At 44.3% G+C, this 17472-nt stretch overlaps 2 protein-coding genes across 3 annotated transcripts in view; one reads left to right on the top strand and one right to left on the bottom strand.

The window, feature by feature from the left end:
* The first annotated feature begins 309 nt into the window (after nucleotides 1-309).
* Nucleotides 310-4046, top strand: LOC141993239 (zinc finger and SCAN domain-containing protein 29-like). The gene is made up of 3 exons (XM_074962668.1): nucleotides 310-829; nucleotides 1811-2017; nucleotides 4039-4046. Exons 1-3 carry the CDS (start codon nucleotides 310-312, stop codon nucleotides 4044-4046), a joined length of 735 nt encoding a protein of 244 aa, XP_074818769.1.
* The window catches only part of COMMD5 (COMM domain containing 5), a 42184-nt gene continuing 27098 nt past the window's right edge, over nucleotides 2387-17472 (bottom strand). The window contains exon 7 of one of the 2 annotated variants that reach the window (XM_074962582.1): nucleotides 2387-4147. In XM_074962582.1, coding sequence (XP_074818683.1) covers nucleotides 4082-4147 — 66 coding nt within the window. In that variant the 3' untranslated portion in view covers nucleotides 2387-4081. Of the gene's footprint in view, nucleotides 4148-12759; nucleotides 13040-17472 lie in introns of those variants that run through there. The other variant, XM_074962581.1, reaches the window with a different exon arrangement.

Consider the following 17472-nt stretch of genomic DNA (forward strand, 5'->3'; position numbering starts at 1 on the left):
TTAACCCTGCACCCGTCCACACAATGAAGCCATTTTTTTCGACATAAAGGGCTCTTAAAACCGATTTCTGTAGTCCTCCCCAACGAGGGGATTAGCGCTGAAATCGACATCGCCGTTTTGAATTAGGGTTAGTGTGGACACAATTCGAAGGTATTGGCCTCCGGGAGCTATCCCACAGTGCACCATTGTGACCGCTCTGGACAGAACTCTGAACTTGGATGCACTGGCCAGGTGTACAGGAAAAGCCCCCGGGGAACTTTTGAATCTTATTTCCTGTTTGGCCAAGTGAACTCATCAGCACAGGTGACCATGCAGTCCCAAAATCGAAAAAGAGCTCCAGCATGGACCGAACGGGAGGTACTGGATCTGATCGCTGTATGGGGAGAGGAATCCGTGCTATCAGAACTACATTCCAAAAGACGAAATGCCAAAACATTTCAAAAAATCTCCGAGGCCATGAGGGACAGAGGCTACATCAGGTATGCAACACAGTGCCGCATGAAACTTAAGGAGCTCAGACAAGCATACCAGAAAACCAAAGAATCAAACGGACACTCTGGGACAGAGCCCCAGACATGCCGCTTCTACACTGAGCTGCATGCAATTCTAGGGGGAGCCGTCACCACTACCCCACCCCTGTCTGTGGACTCTGATGATGGGGTAGTCTCCGCCATGCCTGAGGATTTTGCGGACGGGGAAGATGAGGAGGAGGAGGAGGACGAGCTTGAGGAGAGCACACAGCACACCGTTCTCCCTGACAGCCAGGATCTTTTTATCACCCTGACTGAAATACCCTCCCAACCCAACGAAGCTGGAGAAGGGACCTCTGGTGAGTGTACCTTTTAAAATATAATACATGTTATAAAAGCAAGCATTTTTTAATGATTAAGTAGCCCTGAGGACTTGGGATGCATTCGTGGCCAGTACAGCTACTGGAAAAATCTGTTTACATGTCTGGGGATGAAGCGGAAATCCTCCAGGGACATCTCCATGAAGCTCTCCTGGAGGTACTCTAAAAGCCTTTGAAGAAGGTTTCTGGGGAGAGCAGCCTTATTCCGTCATCCATGGTAGGACACTTTACCACACCATGCTAGTAGCAAGTAATCTGGTATCATTGCATGACAAAGCATGGCAGCGTATGGTCCCGGTGTTTGCTGGCATTCAAGCAACATCCATTCTTTATCTCTCTGTGTTATCCTCAGGAGAGTGATATAGTTCATGGTAACCTGGTTGAAATAGGGGAATTTAATTAAGGGGACATTCAGAGGTGGCCGTTCCTACTGGGCTGTTTGCTTGTGGCTGAAAAGAAATCCTCCCCGCAGTTAGCCACATGGAGGGAGGGGGGACATTGGTGCTGAGCTGTTCGCGTTTGGCGAGCAGGGATTTTTCCTGATACCAGCCATGCGGTGGGGGGAGGGGTAAAGTGATCATCCCAGAGAATTGGATGGGGGAAGGAGGTTAGTTTGGTTTCTGCTGCTGCCTGTTAACAGGAAAACTGCAGCACTAAATGGTCAACTCAACGTGCTTTGCTTGGTATGGGAGAGGAGGGCGCTGCTGTTATGACGGTTGCAGAAGCTGAAAGACTATGGCTTACCATGGCCGCCTGCAAGCTGAATTCTGTTGCCCGGCACTGCGTGTGTGATCTCTAACACCAAAGCCGCAGGCACTCAATGTAAGATGCAAAATGTGACCTTGTGCCAAAATCACGTGTGCTATGTAATGTGAATAGTGGTGTTCACCGTGAAAGAGTATAGCCATTATTCTGTAAAATGTATCTTTTTTAATATTTCACTCCCTTTTTTTCCTCCAGCAGCTGCAAATGTTTCAAGCCTCCCTCCTCCGTCCCAAAGGCTATCTCAGATAAGGTGGCAAAAAAAACGCACGCGCGATGAAATGTTCTCTGAGTTCATGCAGTCGTCCGGCACTGACAGAGCTCAGCAGAATGTGTGGAGGGACACAATAGCAGAGTACAGGAAAGTGAACGTGAGGAGAGGTGGCGGCAGGAAAATCAGAGGAGGCATGAGACAACGCTGGGGCTACTGCGGGATCAAACGGACATGCTCCAGTGTCTGGTGGAGGTTCATGAACGGCAGCAGGATCACAGACTGCCGCTGCAGCCCCTGTTTAACCGCCTTCCCTCCTCCCCAAGTTCCATAGCCTCCTCACCCAGATGCCCAAGACCACGGTGGGGAGAGGCTCCGGGCACCCAACCACTCCACCCCAGTGGACAGCCCAAGCAACAGAAGGCTGTCATTCAAGAAGTTTTAAAGTGGCCTTTTCCTTCCCTCCTACCCATCCTCTCACACCCCACCCGGGCTACCTTGTGAGTTATCTCCCTATTTTTATAATCGATTAATAAAGAATACATGTTTTTTAAACTATAGTGACTTTATTTCCTTTGCAAGCAAGCTGTGATCGAAGGTGGGAGGGCGGGTGGCTTACAGGGAATTTAGAGGCAACCAAGGGGGCGGGTTTTCATCAAGGAGAAACAAACAGAAGTGTCACACAGTACCCTGGCCAGTCATGAAACTGGTTTTCAAAGCTTCTCTGATGCGCAGCGCTTCCTGCTGTGCTCTTTTAACCACCCTGGTGTCTGGCTGTGCATATTCAGCGACAAGGCGATTTGCCTCAACCTCCCACCCTGCCATAAACGTCTCCCCCTTATTCTCACAGAGATTGTGGAGCACACAGCAAGCAGCAATAACAATGGGAATATTGGTTTTGCTGAGGTCTGAGCGAGTCAGTAAACTGCGCCAGCGACCCTTTAAACGTCCAAATGCACACTCTACCACCATTCTGCACTTGCTCAGCCAATAGTTGAACAGCTTCTGACTACTGTCCAGGGTGCCTGTGTACGGCTTCATGAGCCAGGGCATTAAGGGGTAGGCTGGGTCCCCAAGGATAACTATAGGCATTTCAACATCTCCAACAGTTATTTTTTGGTCTGGGAAGTAAATCCCTTCCTGCAGCCATTTAAACAGACCAGAGTTCCTGAAGACGCGAGCGTCATGAACCTTTCCCAGCGATCCCATGTTGATGTCGGTGAAACGTCCCTTGTGATCCACCAATGCTTACAGCACCATTGAAAAGTACCCCTTGCAGTTTATGTACTGGCTGCCTTGGTGGTCCGGTCCCAAGATAGGGATATGCGTTCCATCTATAGCCCCACCAGTTAGGGAATCCCATTGCAGCAAAGCCATCTAGTATGACCTGCACGTTTCCCAGAGTCACTACCTTTGATAGCAGCAGCTCAATGATTGCGTTGGCTACTTGCATCACAGAAACCCCCACAATAGATTTGCCCACTCCAAATTGATTATCGACTGATCGGTAGCTGTCTGGCGTTGCAAGCTTCCACAGGGCGATTGCCACTCGCTTGTGAACTGTGAGGGCTGCTCTCATCTTGGTATTCTTGCGCTTCAGGACAGGGGAAAGCAAGTCACAAAGTTCCATGGAAGTGTCCTTACGCATGCGAAAGTTTTGGAGCCACTGGGAATCATCCCAAACCTGCAACACTATGTGGTCCCACCACTCCGTGTTTGTTTCCCATGCCCAGAATCGGCGTTCCACGGCATGAGCCTGCCCCAGTAACACCATGATCTCCAAATTGCTGGGGACCGCGGATTTAGAGAAATCTGTGTTTATGTCCTCACCACGGCGCTGCCGTTGCCTCCTCGCCTGGTTTTTCAGGTGCTGGTTCTGCATAAACTGCACGATAATGTGCAAGGTGTTTACAATGGTCATAACTGCTGCAGTGAGCTGAACGGGCTCTATGCTTGCTGTGCTATGGCGTCTGCTCGGACAATCCAGGGAAAAGGGCGCAAAATGATTGTCTGTTGTTGCTTTCATGGAGGGAGGGAGGGAGGGTTGACTGATGACATTTACCTATAACCACCCGTGACAAATTTTTGGCCCCATCAGGCATTGGGAGCTCAGCCAAGAATTCCAATGGGCAGCGGGGACTGCGGGAACTGTGGGATAGCTACCCACAGTGCACCACTCGGAATGTCGACGCTTGCCATGGTATCGTGGATGCAGACCGCTGAATTAATGTGCTTAATATGGATGCATGCACTCGACTTTATACAATCTGTTCCCAAAAATCGACTTCTGTAAAATCGGAGTACTTTCGTAGTGTAGACGTGGCCTAAACAGACAAGAGACAAGATGGGAGGGGAAATAAAGGTAAAGTGATTTGTACAAGGTTGCACAGCAGGCTAGTAGTAGAAACTCTGGGGTGGATCCTCAGCTGTCTTTGACATCAACAGAGCTATGACAGTGTATGCCAGCCGATGCTCTGGTCCTTGCTCTCCTGAGTCCCAATCCAGGGCCCTATCTATTAAACCATACAGCATCTCCTTAAAAAATGTTCAGAATCCAAACACATTGTCAGGTAAAACCATTTAATTAAAATAAACTGATTAACTGAATAACTGGTTTCAGTAATTCTGTACTTGGAAAGTCAGGTGATAGCTCAAAAGTACAGCAGAGCCCCTCAGCAAATAGTTCAAAAAAGGCATGAAAACCAAAGTACTTACCTATTAATTACAGTATTTTAAATTAGGCAAACATTAATAAAAACAGGTAATTAGTGCACATGCCGTGATCATGTTTTATACTTAACCCCCCCCCCCCCAAAAAAAACCCCAAAACAAGTTGACTGATGAAACATACACATCTTATTTGTATTTGGAGTTCTCTCCAAAAAATGTACATTATTTTGTGAATAAAATGTTAACGTTAATAAAAAGAAGTGAGGGAGAGGTGTTATTTAAGTTAAGGGCCAAGAACAGATGGATATACACTGACCATCAATGAGTTTAGGCTTGAAACTAGACAAGGATTTCTGACCATCAGAGGACAGAGTGATGTTCGCAAAGAGTCCCCCCAAAGGGAATAGGGGGGGGGCAAAAAACCAAGCTTGTTTCAAGACTGAGCTTACTACTGAGTTTGTGGAGGGGTTGTTATGAGGTTACATACTATGGCAAATGGCCCATCTTCATCTCCTATTAGCAAATATCTCCAACGGCCAGAGATGGGACACTAGATGGGAAGGGCTCTGACTTACTATGGAGAATTCTTTCCCAGGGGTCTGGCTGGTGGGTCTTGCCCACAAGCGCAGGGTCTAACTGATTGCCATGTTTGGAGTCGGGAAGGAATTTTCCCCCAAGTCTGATTGGCAGAAACTCTGGAGGGGTTCCGCCTTCCTCTGCAGCATGCGGCATGAGACACTTGCTGATTTCAACTACTGTAAATGGTGGATTCTATGTAACTTGAAATCTTTAAATCAAGATTTGAGGACTTTAGTAACTGAATCAGAGGTTATGGGCCTATTGCACGAGTGGGTGGGTGAGGTTCTGTGGCCCGCAATATGCAGGACGTCAGACCAGATGATCATGATGTCCCTTCTGGCCTTAGAGACTACAAAGGTATAAGGAAAACATCTGTTTTTTTTTCTTTTAGAACTCAGGATAGCAACATTTTCTTTTCATTGCAGTGGCTTTTATAGCTTTGTGATTTTCATAACCATTGGCCTGAAAACCACTATGAGTCAAAGTCTGTTCTGTGAAGGAGAGTGACCTAACCAGTAACTAGCAGTGCTGTAATAATGATTATGGGCAGTGGGACATGCTAACAGTTAACATATAGTAAACACCAAAGAGATAGAAGGTAGTGGTGGAAAGGGGGTACAAACTAGGCCTAAGGGGATGAAGCTAGGGAAGGAAAAATTTCATAACAGTGAGAGCTCTCTGTAGGATGTGGGAAAGACTCCCAAGGGAAGTGTTGGAGGTCCAGCCACTTTCAAACTAGCCTGACAAAACACTGTGAAATGTACTTTCTGAACAATCCTCCTCTAGCAGGAACATGGACTGGAAGATTTGAAGAAGGGAGGGCAGCTTTGCAAAGGGGCCACTCCAATTGTGGGAGCTGTGTGCTCATAAGCATTCAGAGTGCAGACCTTGACTCCAACCCAGGAAACAGTTCCTCATCATGGAAGGCCTTTGGAGCAGAATGCATGGGAGTTCTGTGGGAAAAACCCTACCAACTAAATTCTACCCAGTAATCCTTGTGCCAGCTCCGGGTTTGCTGGGATGTGTCTGTGCATATTGCCAGTCATAATTTGGTACCTGCTAATGTGGGGCCTGGGAATGATGAAGTGAGATAGGGAGATAGCCTTACACTCTATACTTTCAAGTATTTTAATGGTGAAAATGTCCCAGAACCACAAATATTTGGTCTTGAGCACCTCCCCGGACAGTCCAGCAAAGCCCACGTTAGCGAAGTGTACCTCTACAAATCAAGCTGACACGCTAAGCTAGATTGCAATGTTTTCTGTATAACAGACCCTGGAAGCACGATTTGGAGCTTGGCATTCATATGTAGATTCAGAGCAGCAGGAGGTCATGAGGTGCCTTCTGGTTAGGAAGCAGAAGAGAAAGGAACCACTGCCTACTTGTATTGCTCATCAGATTAAGAAACTGATTTATCCTACACTTAAACAGAAAAAGTTGAAGCTAGCAGGTGACTCACTCTGAAAAAACACAAATCTCCCTTGTATGATTTTTCTACTAAGACAAAAGAAGAGTTTCTTCTTTTTAAAGACAGGGAGTACAGAACTGGTCTTTCTCAAGCAGTTAATGACTGGTATAATAAACACAATGAAAGCTACGAACACTGTGAATGACTGGTATAATAAACACGAGGAAAGCTACGAACACTATGACTTCATTCTTGAACTTTCTCTTAGGTTTATACTCTATTATTATAATTGAGAACAGGAATATAATATAAACACTCCGATAGTGTTTTTCCTGTATTCAAGAAGTTGAAGACGGTGAAATTCTGTCCCATTGAAGTCAATGGCAAAACTCCCACTGACTTCAAGGGGGTCAGGATTTCACCCATGGCGTTAAGAGAGAGGGGTATGAATGTCACCTAGCAATTATGTAACCACAGTGGAATTTTTAGTCTATGCACTTTCTCCATAATAACCAATAGGCATGAATATTTTTTGACTGCTGACTTAGCGGTCAGCCAATGCATTGTTTTTAAAGGGAGGGGAATAAGAATCATTACTGTAGATCTGACCTCATATGATGGGAAACAGCATGGACTCCTAGTTAGATGGAAGACATAGAGTCAGGAAATGTTGGCTCTATTACTTTATCTGCCGTTGTGACTCTGTGTAAGCTTGGGTAATTCCCTTTAACGCTCTGTGCCTCAGTTTCCCCATCCGTAAAATACTACCGATGCTTTGAGATCCGCAGTGCTATTATATATGCTGAAGATTATTTATAGTGAAAACAATCAAGTCAGATTTCCATTTTGATATACTCTCATTGAGAGGAAAGACACTAGTGGAAAATTATGTAACTATTACGTGTTTCATTGTTAGAAATTTATTACAACTAAAATCAACAAATAGAAGTAAAGGCAATTGTGAAAAACAGTTTGAGTAGATTCTAGGGACCAGCAGACAGAAGACAATGAGAGAACTTGGATTTTTTTTTTCAGGGAAAACTACAAATGAAATCTGTGAAAATCCTTGTTACCTACTGATCCATGAACACAGTGTAAGGAGTAAAAAAGCAACACCATTTCCATGCAAGGCTCATATCTTCGTAATTGATGACTGACTAGTGATCAGCTTGACAAGGCCTTGGGACTAGGAAAATGAGCATTGCATTCAATTCCACTTTGAACTAGGTGATACAGAAAGAGAAGAACTCACACGGTATTGTGATAATCAAACTGAGAGCTGGATAGAAAACGGAACATCTGTTCCATGGGACATCCCAACACTTCAAAATCTGATTTTGTTCCAAAATGGAATGAAGTAAAATTTTTGAAACTGCCAATGAAATGGAAATTCCAAATAATTTCAATTCAGGTACATCAGTGTTTTGCTTAGATATCAAAATATTAATATAAAATAGCAATTACATGAATACTTTAAAAGTTGAAACAAAACATTTTGACGTTATCAAAATGAAAAGGGAAAATTGTTTTGACTTTCTTCCATTAAAAGTGATAAGTTCCCATGAAATGTTTTACTTTAAATGAAATTGCATTTGCCAGCAGAAAACCTTTCTATCAATTTTTTTGACCAGCTTTATCAAATTCCATTTGCTGCACAGAAGATGGAAAATCCCCAGGTTTTCAACACATGTGCAAATTATATTTTTGCTTACAACAAACCCCTGCTTAAGATGACATTGTCTTACTGCAAGTTAGACTTGTGGAGTGTAGGGTTGAGTGTCTTTCAGGGCACTGGACACAGTGATTGCAGAAAGAGGCTAGTCATATCACTTCCAGCTCTGTTGAACATGGGAGTGAAATCAGAATCAAGCTTAAAATTTATATGTGTCCAAAAGATTTTCATAGTTCTTGTTGGCCCATGGGTAAGACAGACGATCACGTGAAGCCCACAAAACTTGTGAGGTACAGCAGTGTAAGTTTGAAGATAACTATCTCAGCATAGTTTATGTGGGAGAGAGGAAAAGCTTCTCATCCACAAACGATGAGTAAACTATTGGTTTACACTACACATGAGAAGTATGAGAAGTCCATAGGAGCAGAGGCAGCCCTGAGTTAGGAGTATGGAAGGAGGAAATGATTTACAGATACTTCAAATCTTGATGCTGGCCAGTAGAAAGACTGCCCCACTGTCCTATTTAGAATGGCTTAAATAATGGCAGAACATTTTGTACTGGCAGCCGTTTACAAACACGAGAGATATTGAAAAAGAATTAATTAATGAAAGCTCAGTTGAGATTTAGATTTTCAATTCAGAAGACACTTATGTCTAATATTCAGAGGGAAAAATTAAAACAAGGAATTGTAAGAACCCATGTTTTGGATCAAGAGGTAATAAAGTAATTCCAATAATCAGTTGGCTTGGAAAATCTTAAATCAGTGGAACCAAAAAGGAGACATTAATTTACTGAAAAAGGGCCACCTTGAGCCATGGGGGTCAGGGTCGTTCACTTATAGCCTTTCCATGTTTCAGTGCCTAACTCCTTTTTTTTTTTTTTTTCTCCCATTGACTCCAACAGGCTGTGGATCAGGCCTTTTGTGAGTCACTGATAAGATGTGCCTGCAAGGAGTCAGAAGGGCTGGATCTTAATCGACACAGGATAGTAGGTCGGTGAAAGGCTGGATTCTTACCTGCTCAAATCATAACCCACTGATTTGTTTGGCAACTTACAGTACAAACAGGTGTTTAGATTTCATTGACATGGAGGATATTTTTTGTAGACTCAGACAACTCACTGCCTTGGGATTCGGACTGTCTCTTCTCAAAGAAAACTACTCCTAAAAATATATTCACTCTACTGAGCCATTCTTCTCTAGAAGCATCAAAGACCTGCCAAGGCAGATGGAGGAGTTTGGACTTGCCTCACTAGCTAGTTGGAAACACAATTGTTCTATAGGAACTGTGACGGGCTGATATGCTAGAATCTAGCACTAAAGGAAATGGATAGAATTAAAGCGGCGTGCCAGCTCTACCCTTAACTTGCTGATGACTTTGTACAAGTCAATATCCTTCTATGACAATTGACCCATTTGATAAATTGGCCACTAAACGCACCTGGCCTTAGGGACATGTTGCGTGGCTTGTTTGCAAAGCATTTTAAGATCCTCAGATGAAAGCTAAGTATTTTTAATGTTAATTATGGTGGAAATGCTTCAGTCACGCTGCTCCCGATCAGCTATCTCTGTTCATTCACTCAGAGCCTCCACCCAGTTCCTAGACCTTGCACAAGGGAAGGGAAATCTTGTTATATTGCACTTACCTGAGATTCCTAGGGGTTCAGAGGCACAAGCCTTTATTTTTAAGCAGCAGCTGTGTATTTATACCACAGCAAATGCTAACGGCTTCAAATACATTTTTCCAATGAGAGAGGATTAGATGTGGTTATTAAGTTATTGATGTGATGGTTAGGGCTAGAACTGTACAACTTACGAATTCTGATGTATATTGTGAAGTTGTGTTCTGAAAAACTGTTTTATAATGTGCCTTTATGTACATGGATCCACCACTACTGACAGGCACAGTAGCAGCTACACACCAGACAGGGGAAATGGGAAATACTTAAGGTTAACAACAATACTTAGACCTCACAAAGCTTATGCTAAAAATCAAAACAAAAAACAGCTGCATTCTTTGAAAAACCAGTTTAGCTGATTCCTCTGAAGATAGGAGCTGTGGAAAGTTAACTGGGAGTAAAACAAGAGAGACCAGGTGCCCAGAAGGGGTAGAAATCACAGGAATAAGGGGAGCGAGACAGGAGGAGGAAGTGTGGGGCAAGAAACAACAAGGTCACAGGAACTGGGTAAGGGGCTCCCACCTGAAGGAGATACCAGCTAGCATACAGCAGCCTGCATGAGGAGGGGACACCCTCTCTGCCTGGCTTCCTGGACCCAGATAATTCCTCAAGGGCTTACAAGGGAAGGATGAGCTAGAAAGTGAGGGACATTGTAGTTTCAGTTGTTTGTTTTGTATGATCTGTACTCTCCTCTTTTACACGATTAAGTACAGAAGAGCACAAAGGTGCCAGACTGAGTAAAGTGTCTCTCTGTATGTTGAATGCTGCATAACTGCTGCATGGCTCTGAGAGTTAAACTGTAAACCAGAAACTTCACACCTTTTGGGGCTGAGTTCTGGGAGAGGGGTGTGTTTAAAGTAACTGGGGTAGCTTGGAAATCTGTACCCCTAGGACCTACAGCAGGTGGACTGAGGAGCCCCATTACCTTGAAATAGAAACAGATGAGAGTCAGCACCCAGGAAATGTGTCAGAGAGACCTAGGGAGGAACCAGTCCTGCAGCCTACTGATGCTCTAGAAGCTTAAAATACCCCAGAGATCCAGAGCACAGAGGTATGGATTCCGCTCACAGCTGTCCTAGTGGCTGGCTAGGAGGGGACACTTGCTAGGATCTGGAATACTTGACAGATAGAGATATTAATTATGTTAGAATCCTTTGGCACTGAGCAATAGGAATACAGAATAATGGCTATTTGTAAAGAGGGCTCACAACAATGTGGTAAATTGACGACAACTATAGTTGTCGCAAACATGATATGGAAGCAGTTACACATCCTTCTCAAAGGACTGGTTTCAGAGTAGCAGCCGTGTTAGTCTGTATTCGCAAAAAGAAAAGGAGTACTTGTGGCACCTTAGAGACTAACCAATTTATTTGAGCGTAAGCTTTCGTGAGCTACAGCTCACTTCATTGGATGCATTCAGTGGAAAATACATTGGGGAGATTGATATACACAGAGAACATGAAACAATGGGTGTTACCATACACACTGTAACCAGAGTGATCACTTAAGATGAGCTATAGCTATAGCTCCTTCTCAAGGACAAGTACTCCTTCTCAAAGGACGTGCATTCCCACCCATCCATCCACTGCATGCTCTTAGACCTTTAGCTCTTATTTGCATTGGACTTTCAGGAAGATAATAGAACATTTGGATACAGCGCCAAGTCTGGCTTTTGGCAACAAGATGTGACCCTGCAATCTTCAGATATTTTGATTCGTTTCAGCAGGAAGTCACGCAGTCTAAAATAATGCTACAGTCTGAAGTCAGTCCAACATCATGTCAGTGTATTTTTATGCCTATTGTGGTTCTGAAAAAACCAAGAACCGACTTGTCCTCTCCCACACAAAAACATGGGGGAGTGAAAAAGGCTTTCTTGAAACTTCATGCATTTAATTTCATGTATCTGTATGTGTGTGTGTGGACAAGGGAGAGTTTTGCAACCACACCAGACACAGGGGCACCAGATGACTAGGGGGGGCTACTGAGCCAGAAGATCAGCAGGTAGCTAATATAATCCCATCCTTAAAAACTACAATACACGCTACGTAAAATGCCTTTGACAGGTAAATCCCATGGTTCCAAAGCCTATGCGCTGTGTTGTCTTCATGCTATTACCCAGCCTCCACACCTCCCCGGCAGCAAAACTCACTCAAGCCTGGGTTCATGAACACATGCATCCCTACTCCGCAAAGCACTTAAACGCATGCTTGCTGTCCCATTGAAGCCAGTGGGACTTAAACACAGGCTTAAAGTCAGGAAGGTTCTTACGTGCTTTTCTCAAAAGGGATGACTTAAGCATGTGCGTAAGTGCTTTCCTGAATCAGGATCTCAAGCGCCACTGCACCACCTTTCTGCTCAAGAGGAGTAGGAAACAATGGGCAATGAGAAGCTTTGGATTTCTGCTTGGAAATCCAGCAGGTAACCAGAGCAGCATGCTACATGGAACAGTTGCCCACCCATGACAACCTGGTGAGGGGCTCTTACAGGCTCAAGTTCCTCCCCCCTGCTATTTGCACAGCTCTAGCTGGTTGCACTAGATTTCTTCTTTCCCGCTCCACTGGCTCCCAATTTTCTTTAAATTACCTTTTTAAACTGTCACTGCACCTCACTCACTTGTGGAGAATGCACATATTTTGAGAACAGACAGCAATTTGACTTGTATGAAACTTGCTCAATTTCCTATATTTGTCATGCTGTTTACAGAGAGTTTTTTTAATTTCAAGCATTGCAAAGTTTTTTTATGTTACATAGTGAAGGGGCTTTCGGTAGCAAGCTTTCTAAAATAATTAGAGATGAATCATTATCATGAAGCAATGGTTCTTACATCTATTAGGACAGTTATTTTAAAAATGTTTTGATGAATCATACAGAAGCGCTCACAAACAGTGGATTATACCATGTTCATAAATATATTTCTTAGGAGAAAATAAGTTTGAGAAAACAGCAGAGGCTTTTAACACTTTAATTGAAAAATATTTACAGCAGATGTTAGAAATGTTATGTTACAATACTGATACATGCAAAATGGTGCTGGATCTTTATTTTGCATTTCACAATTCTCTTTCAGGTTTTCCAAGTGGTTCTATTAATTTGCTGTTTGGAAGTGTTCAGTCCTGGATTTTCAGAATGCTTCTTTTCTCCAGATCATTCATTTCCTTCAATATCAGGGCAACGTTGTACCTTAATTCTTGAAACTTTACAACTGGCACCTGAAACATAAGATTCGTTAGAATTATGACTCATCTGGCTAATATACCCATGCAGACAGAAAACATTCGAGAACATCAGGCCCATATAGGTTCAGACAGGTTTTATAGATTTTAAGCAAAAGATCAGAGGCTAACAAAATGCTAGGTAATAACATAAGAATGACCACAGTGAGTCAGACCAGTGGTCTATCTAGCTCAGTATCTGTCTTCCGAGTGGCCAGTGCCAGATGCTTCAGAGGGACTGAACAGAACAAGGCGATTTATCGAGTGATCCATCCCCTGTGGTCCAGTCCCAGCTTGTAGCAGTCAGAGGTTTAGGGACACCAAAGGCATGGAGTTGCATCCCTGACCATCTTGGCTAATAACCACTGATGGACCTAACCTCCATGAACTTACCTAATTCTTTTTTGAATCCAGTTATACTTTTGGCCTTCACAACATCCCTTGGCAACAGGTTTCACAGTTTGTGTGTTGTGTGAAGAAATACTTCCTTCTGTTTGTTTTAAACCTGCTGCCTATTCATTTCATGGGGTGATGCCTGGTTCATGTGTCATGTGAAAGGGTAAATAACACTTCCCTATTCACTTTCTTCACACCCGTCATGATTTTATAGACCTCTGTCAACCCCCCTTAGTCGTCTCTTTTCCCAGTCTTTTTAATCTCCTCACATGGAAGCTGTTCCATCCCCCTCATCATTTTTGTTGCCCTTCTCTGCACCTTTCCCAATTCTAGTGTATCTTTTTTGAGATGGGGCAACCAAGGAGGCTGCACAGGATCAACCAATCATGATTTAGTAAGTTACATGGCACTTTGCACTATATCTAATACAGATGCAGGCAAGGAGTTTGTTGCACCTCTGCAATTATAAAATGCCTTTGGGACTCTTCAAGGCAAGGAAGCTTTGGTGGTTCCGAGCTGCGCTGGTTTTTAAGTGCCCACTAGACCGGGGTGGGCAAACTTTTTGGCCCAAGGGCCACATCTGTTAATAGAAATTGTATGGCAGGCCATGAATGCTCACAAAATTGGGGTTGGGGTGCAGGAGGGGGTGAGAGCTCTGGTTGGAGGTGCGGGCTCCAGGGTGGGGCCAGAAACAAGGAGTTCAGGGTGCGGGAGAGGGCTCCGGGCTGGGGAGTGGGGTATGGGCTCTGGCTGGGGGTGCAGGCTGGGAATGAGGAGTCTGGGGTGTGGGAGGGTGCTCCGGGCTGGGGCGCGGGGGTTCGGAGGGTGGGAGGGGGATCAGGGCTGGGGCACGGGTGTGGGAAGGGGTGCAGGCTCCGGCTGGGGGTGTGGGCCAATGGGAGTTGCAAGGGCGGTGTTTGGGGTAGGGGCAGCAGGCAGAGCAGAGCCCCCAGGCTGCCCCTATGTGGAGGAGCCGGAGTGGGGGCCATGCCGCTGCTTCCGGGAGCCACATGGTGCGGCCCCCAACCCTGCTCCCCGCCTGGAGCGCCCCCAACCCTGCTCTGCAGCAGGAGCTCAAGGGCCGGATTAAAACGGCTGGTGGGCCAGATGCGGCCCGCAGTTAGCCCACCCCTGCACTAGACTCTCTTCTGTAACTTTACAGCAGCACAGGAAAAGGTGGAAAAACCCACCTAAACTGAACCCGACGCTGGCCTCCCGTCTGCTCAAACGAGGCGACTTTTATTTTTAGACGCAAGATGGTGGTTTCAGAACATCAAATATATTTAAAAACAAGTTGTTCTTTTTTAAAATAATTTACATTTTGCAGGTCAGTCACAGCCAGAACGTTTTGAACTTTCAGACTGTTTGGATAAGTACTGGAGTTAAAAAAAAAACTGAGTCTATTCATGCTCTGTAAATGGGAAAGTAGTTATGGGAGATGATGCCTCAGGTATAACTGCGATTACAGGACAATGATGCACTGTTAAAGCAGTTACGAAAAAATGTGGCCGCATGACTTTATGCAAAATGCACATTCAGATAACATTAAAACCAGCACGCTGGCTGTATTCCTATCCCCCCCCCCCGCCCGCCCTTCTTCTGGAGGTGAATAAGAAGGTTAAACAAAGTTTTATGATCCCAGTCACTTAACAGGATGTTTATGCTGATTGACAAAATACAATAAAATATGTGAGAACCAGTTTCGCCTTCGAGTTATCTTCCAAGCTGAGGTTTCTTTGTTCCCTGCTGGTTAGCATCCTAACTACCAGGGGCAAAATCCACTCATCAGATCCATGGGCTGGATTAGAGATAAGCTGCAGAAGTGACGACTTATCCTGGCTGAAATGCACTAGCAGGACTTACCCAGATGCTTCCATGCTCCAAATAAGGATTCTTGCAGCCTGTGCACATTTCTGCAGGCCCCAGTGGATCTTCAAATGGGCATTTGGTCTGGCTAAAACAAAGGGACCTTGAGTCCCTGATTAACTGAAGTACAGGGGTATATTAGGTGGAATGGATAATACACTCCTTACACTTTATCTTCGCTACAAAATGGCATTGTGTTAGAACATTGCTGCGAGGAGACCAATTAGCTTATAGGATGCAGACCATGATTTTGCAGTTGGTGTACATAAGGAGGATGCATGTTCAGCATCATGTCAGCCCCATGATGTTTAAACCTTGATCCGGGTAGGGTTTAACCATGGCTAGCTGACATGACGGAGATGACTTATCCTTGTCTCAAAGTCATGGTTAGCATCGTTCGCGAATTTGACTATTCACAGTCATATTCTCACATGACATTCACTAGCGAAGTGATGCCCTTAGATAGAATAACGCAATGGTTTTCAACCTTTTTTCATTTGTGGACCCCTAAAATATTTCCAGTGGAGGTGCAGACCCCTTTGGAAATCTTAGGCAGTCTGTGGACCCCCAGGGGTCTACGGCCCACAGGTTGAAAACCACAGGAATAACTGATGTACAGTAACAGCCTCAGATGTGATTACACTTGGAAAATAGATGGACAAATGCATAATATATGTCCACTAATGTCAAGGTCTTAAAGCAAAAGCTAGCCAAGCAGATTGTTAATGAGGCTGAGGCTATTGCTACATTACAGAGCTTACATGGTTACAGAAATGGAATGCCTCTTGTGCATGGGTTCATGTAAAAATTGCACCCATATTGCTCATTTCACTTGGAAGACACTCATTTTTCAGCATGAAGAAACAAATCTAATGGATTTATCTTTACCACTGCAAACCCCAAGGAGCCAAATGGGAGCAGTGATCTATTAATGCTGCCAGACCCCTTGTGAGACTAAAATGTTCCTTCCACAACACGAGACTCCTATCACACGTTTGCTAAGCATAGCATGGACCACCAGTGAAGTGAGAGGAATTCAGCACCTGATTGTGACTCTCTCATGCAGCTGAGTAGTAAAAGCGTTATTTTTTTTTCACTTAAACGACAGGCAAGCAATGTGCCTCAAAATGTTGCAGTCCCCCCTTCTTTATTTAACCACTCAGCGCCGGCAAACATGGCTTGAGACAGAAGGGTCAGCAGACCAGAGGGCATATAACTTTTGTGTGTGTGCAATAGAATAATTTTAAAGTACTATTCATTGTGGAACAATCCTTTGGATTAATTATCTTGGTCTTCCAGTCCAAACACAAACATGCCTGAGCTAGCAGGTCACTGTGTGTGCATGCTTGGGCATGAAGGAAACCTCAGAAGTGGAGAATGTTTGCCTGCCTGAATAAGGCACTTTGAACCAGAAGACCGATTTACCTCCAGATCTATTGGAGGGGCTCTAACATGTAGAAATCCTGCTCACAGCCAGTTCTGCAGCACCCAGATCTATGTGGCAGGTGGATTAGGATTCAGAATGAGATATGCTGCTTGTGCATGGTGATTTGCATGCACTAGGGGAGACGCAGCAGCAGATCTCCTTGACAGGACGGCTCCACCTTTAAAAAGGTGCAGAGTTGCATTGCTGACTGCCCTTTTGGTGTCTGATGTCCCCTCTGGGAAGAAAAACATGGAACCCCGAACCCAATCCTGGCAGTTAAGGGAAGGAGGAACTGATTTTCCAATAGATTTTTGAAAATATTTGTAATTTTCAGTTGTGCTCATTTGTTTGGGTAGGGTGAAATTCACTCCTGTGCAGAAGTTTAGCATAAAGCCTATGGACCACTTAAGTCTCAGGAGCTGGCCTCTGCACAGGGGTGAATTTCATCTTTTGTCATATGGCATCTTAAAGACTTCACAATGTAGCAAATCACAGTCAGGCCTTTCCAAGCAGCTTTACGTTAAGTCTTTCTGTGAAACAGTTTTCCACGTTAAACACAGTAAAGGTTGTGAAGCCAACCATTTAATCCAATACCTGGCGCATAACCACCAGATAACTAATGTATGAATTGAAGCCAAAAGCACTAACAGGTGAACTACTCATGCACACAGCGTTATTTATAGAGTGCAGCATTCTATTACAAAGGTTAAAAGTACAGACAAGTTCATGCCATTTTCTGGGA

The sequence above is a fragment of the Natator depressus genome, chromosome 9, assembly GCF_965152275.1.
Source record: "Natator depressus isolate rNatDep1 chromosome 9, rNatDep2.hap1, whole genome shotgun sequence".
Classification (NCBI taxonomy): domain Eukaryota; kingdom Metazoa; phylum Chordata; order Testudines; family Cheloniidae; genus Natator; species Natator depressus.

Excerpts from the sequence above, each read along its gene's own strand:
- LOC141993239 (XM_074962668.1), top strand. The coding sequence starts at position 310 with ATGCAGTCCCAAAATCGAAAAAGAGCTCCAGCATGGACCGAACGGGAG. Across the intron at positions 830-1,810 it reads AGCTGGAGAAGGGACCTCTG|CAGCTGCAAATGTTTCAAGC; the intron begins GTGAGTGTACCT and ends TTTTTCCTCCAG.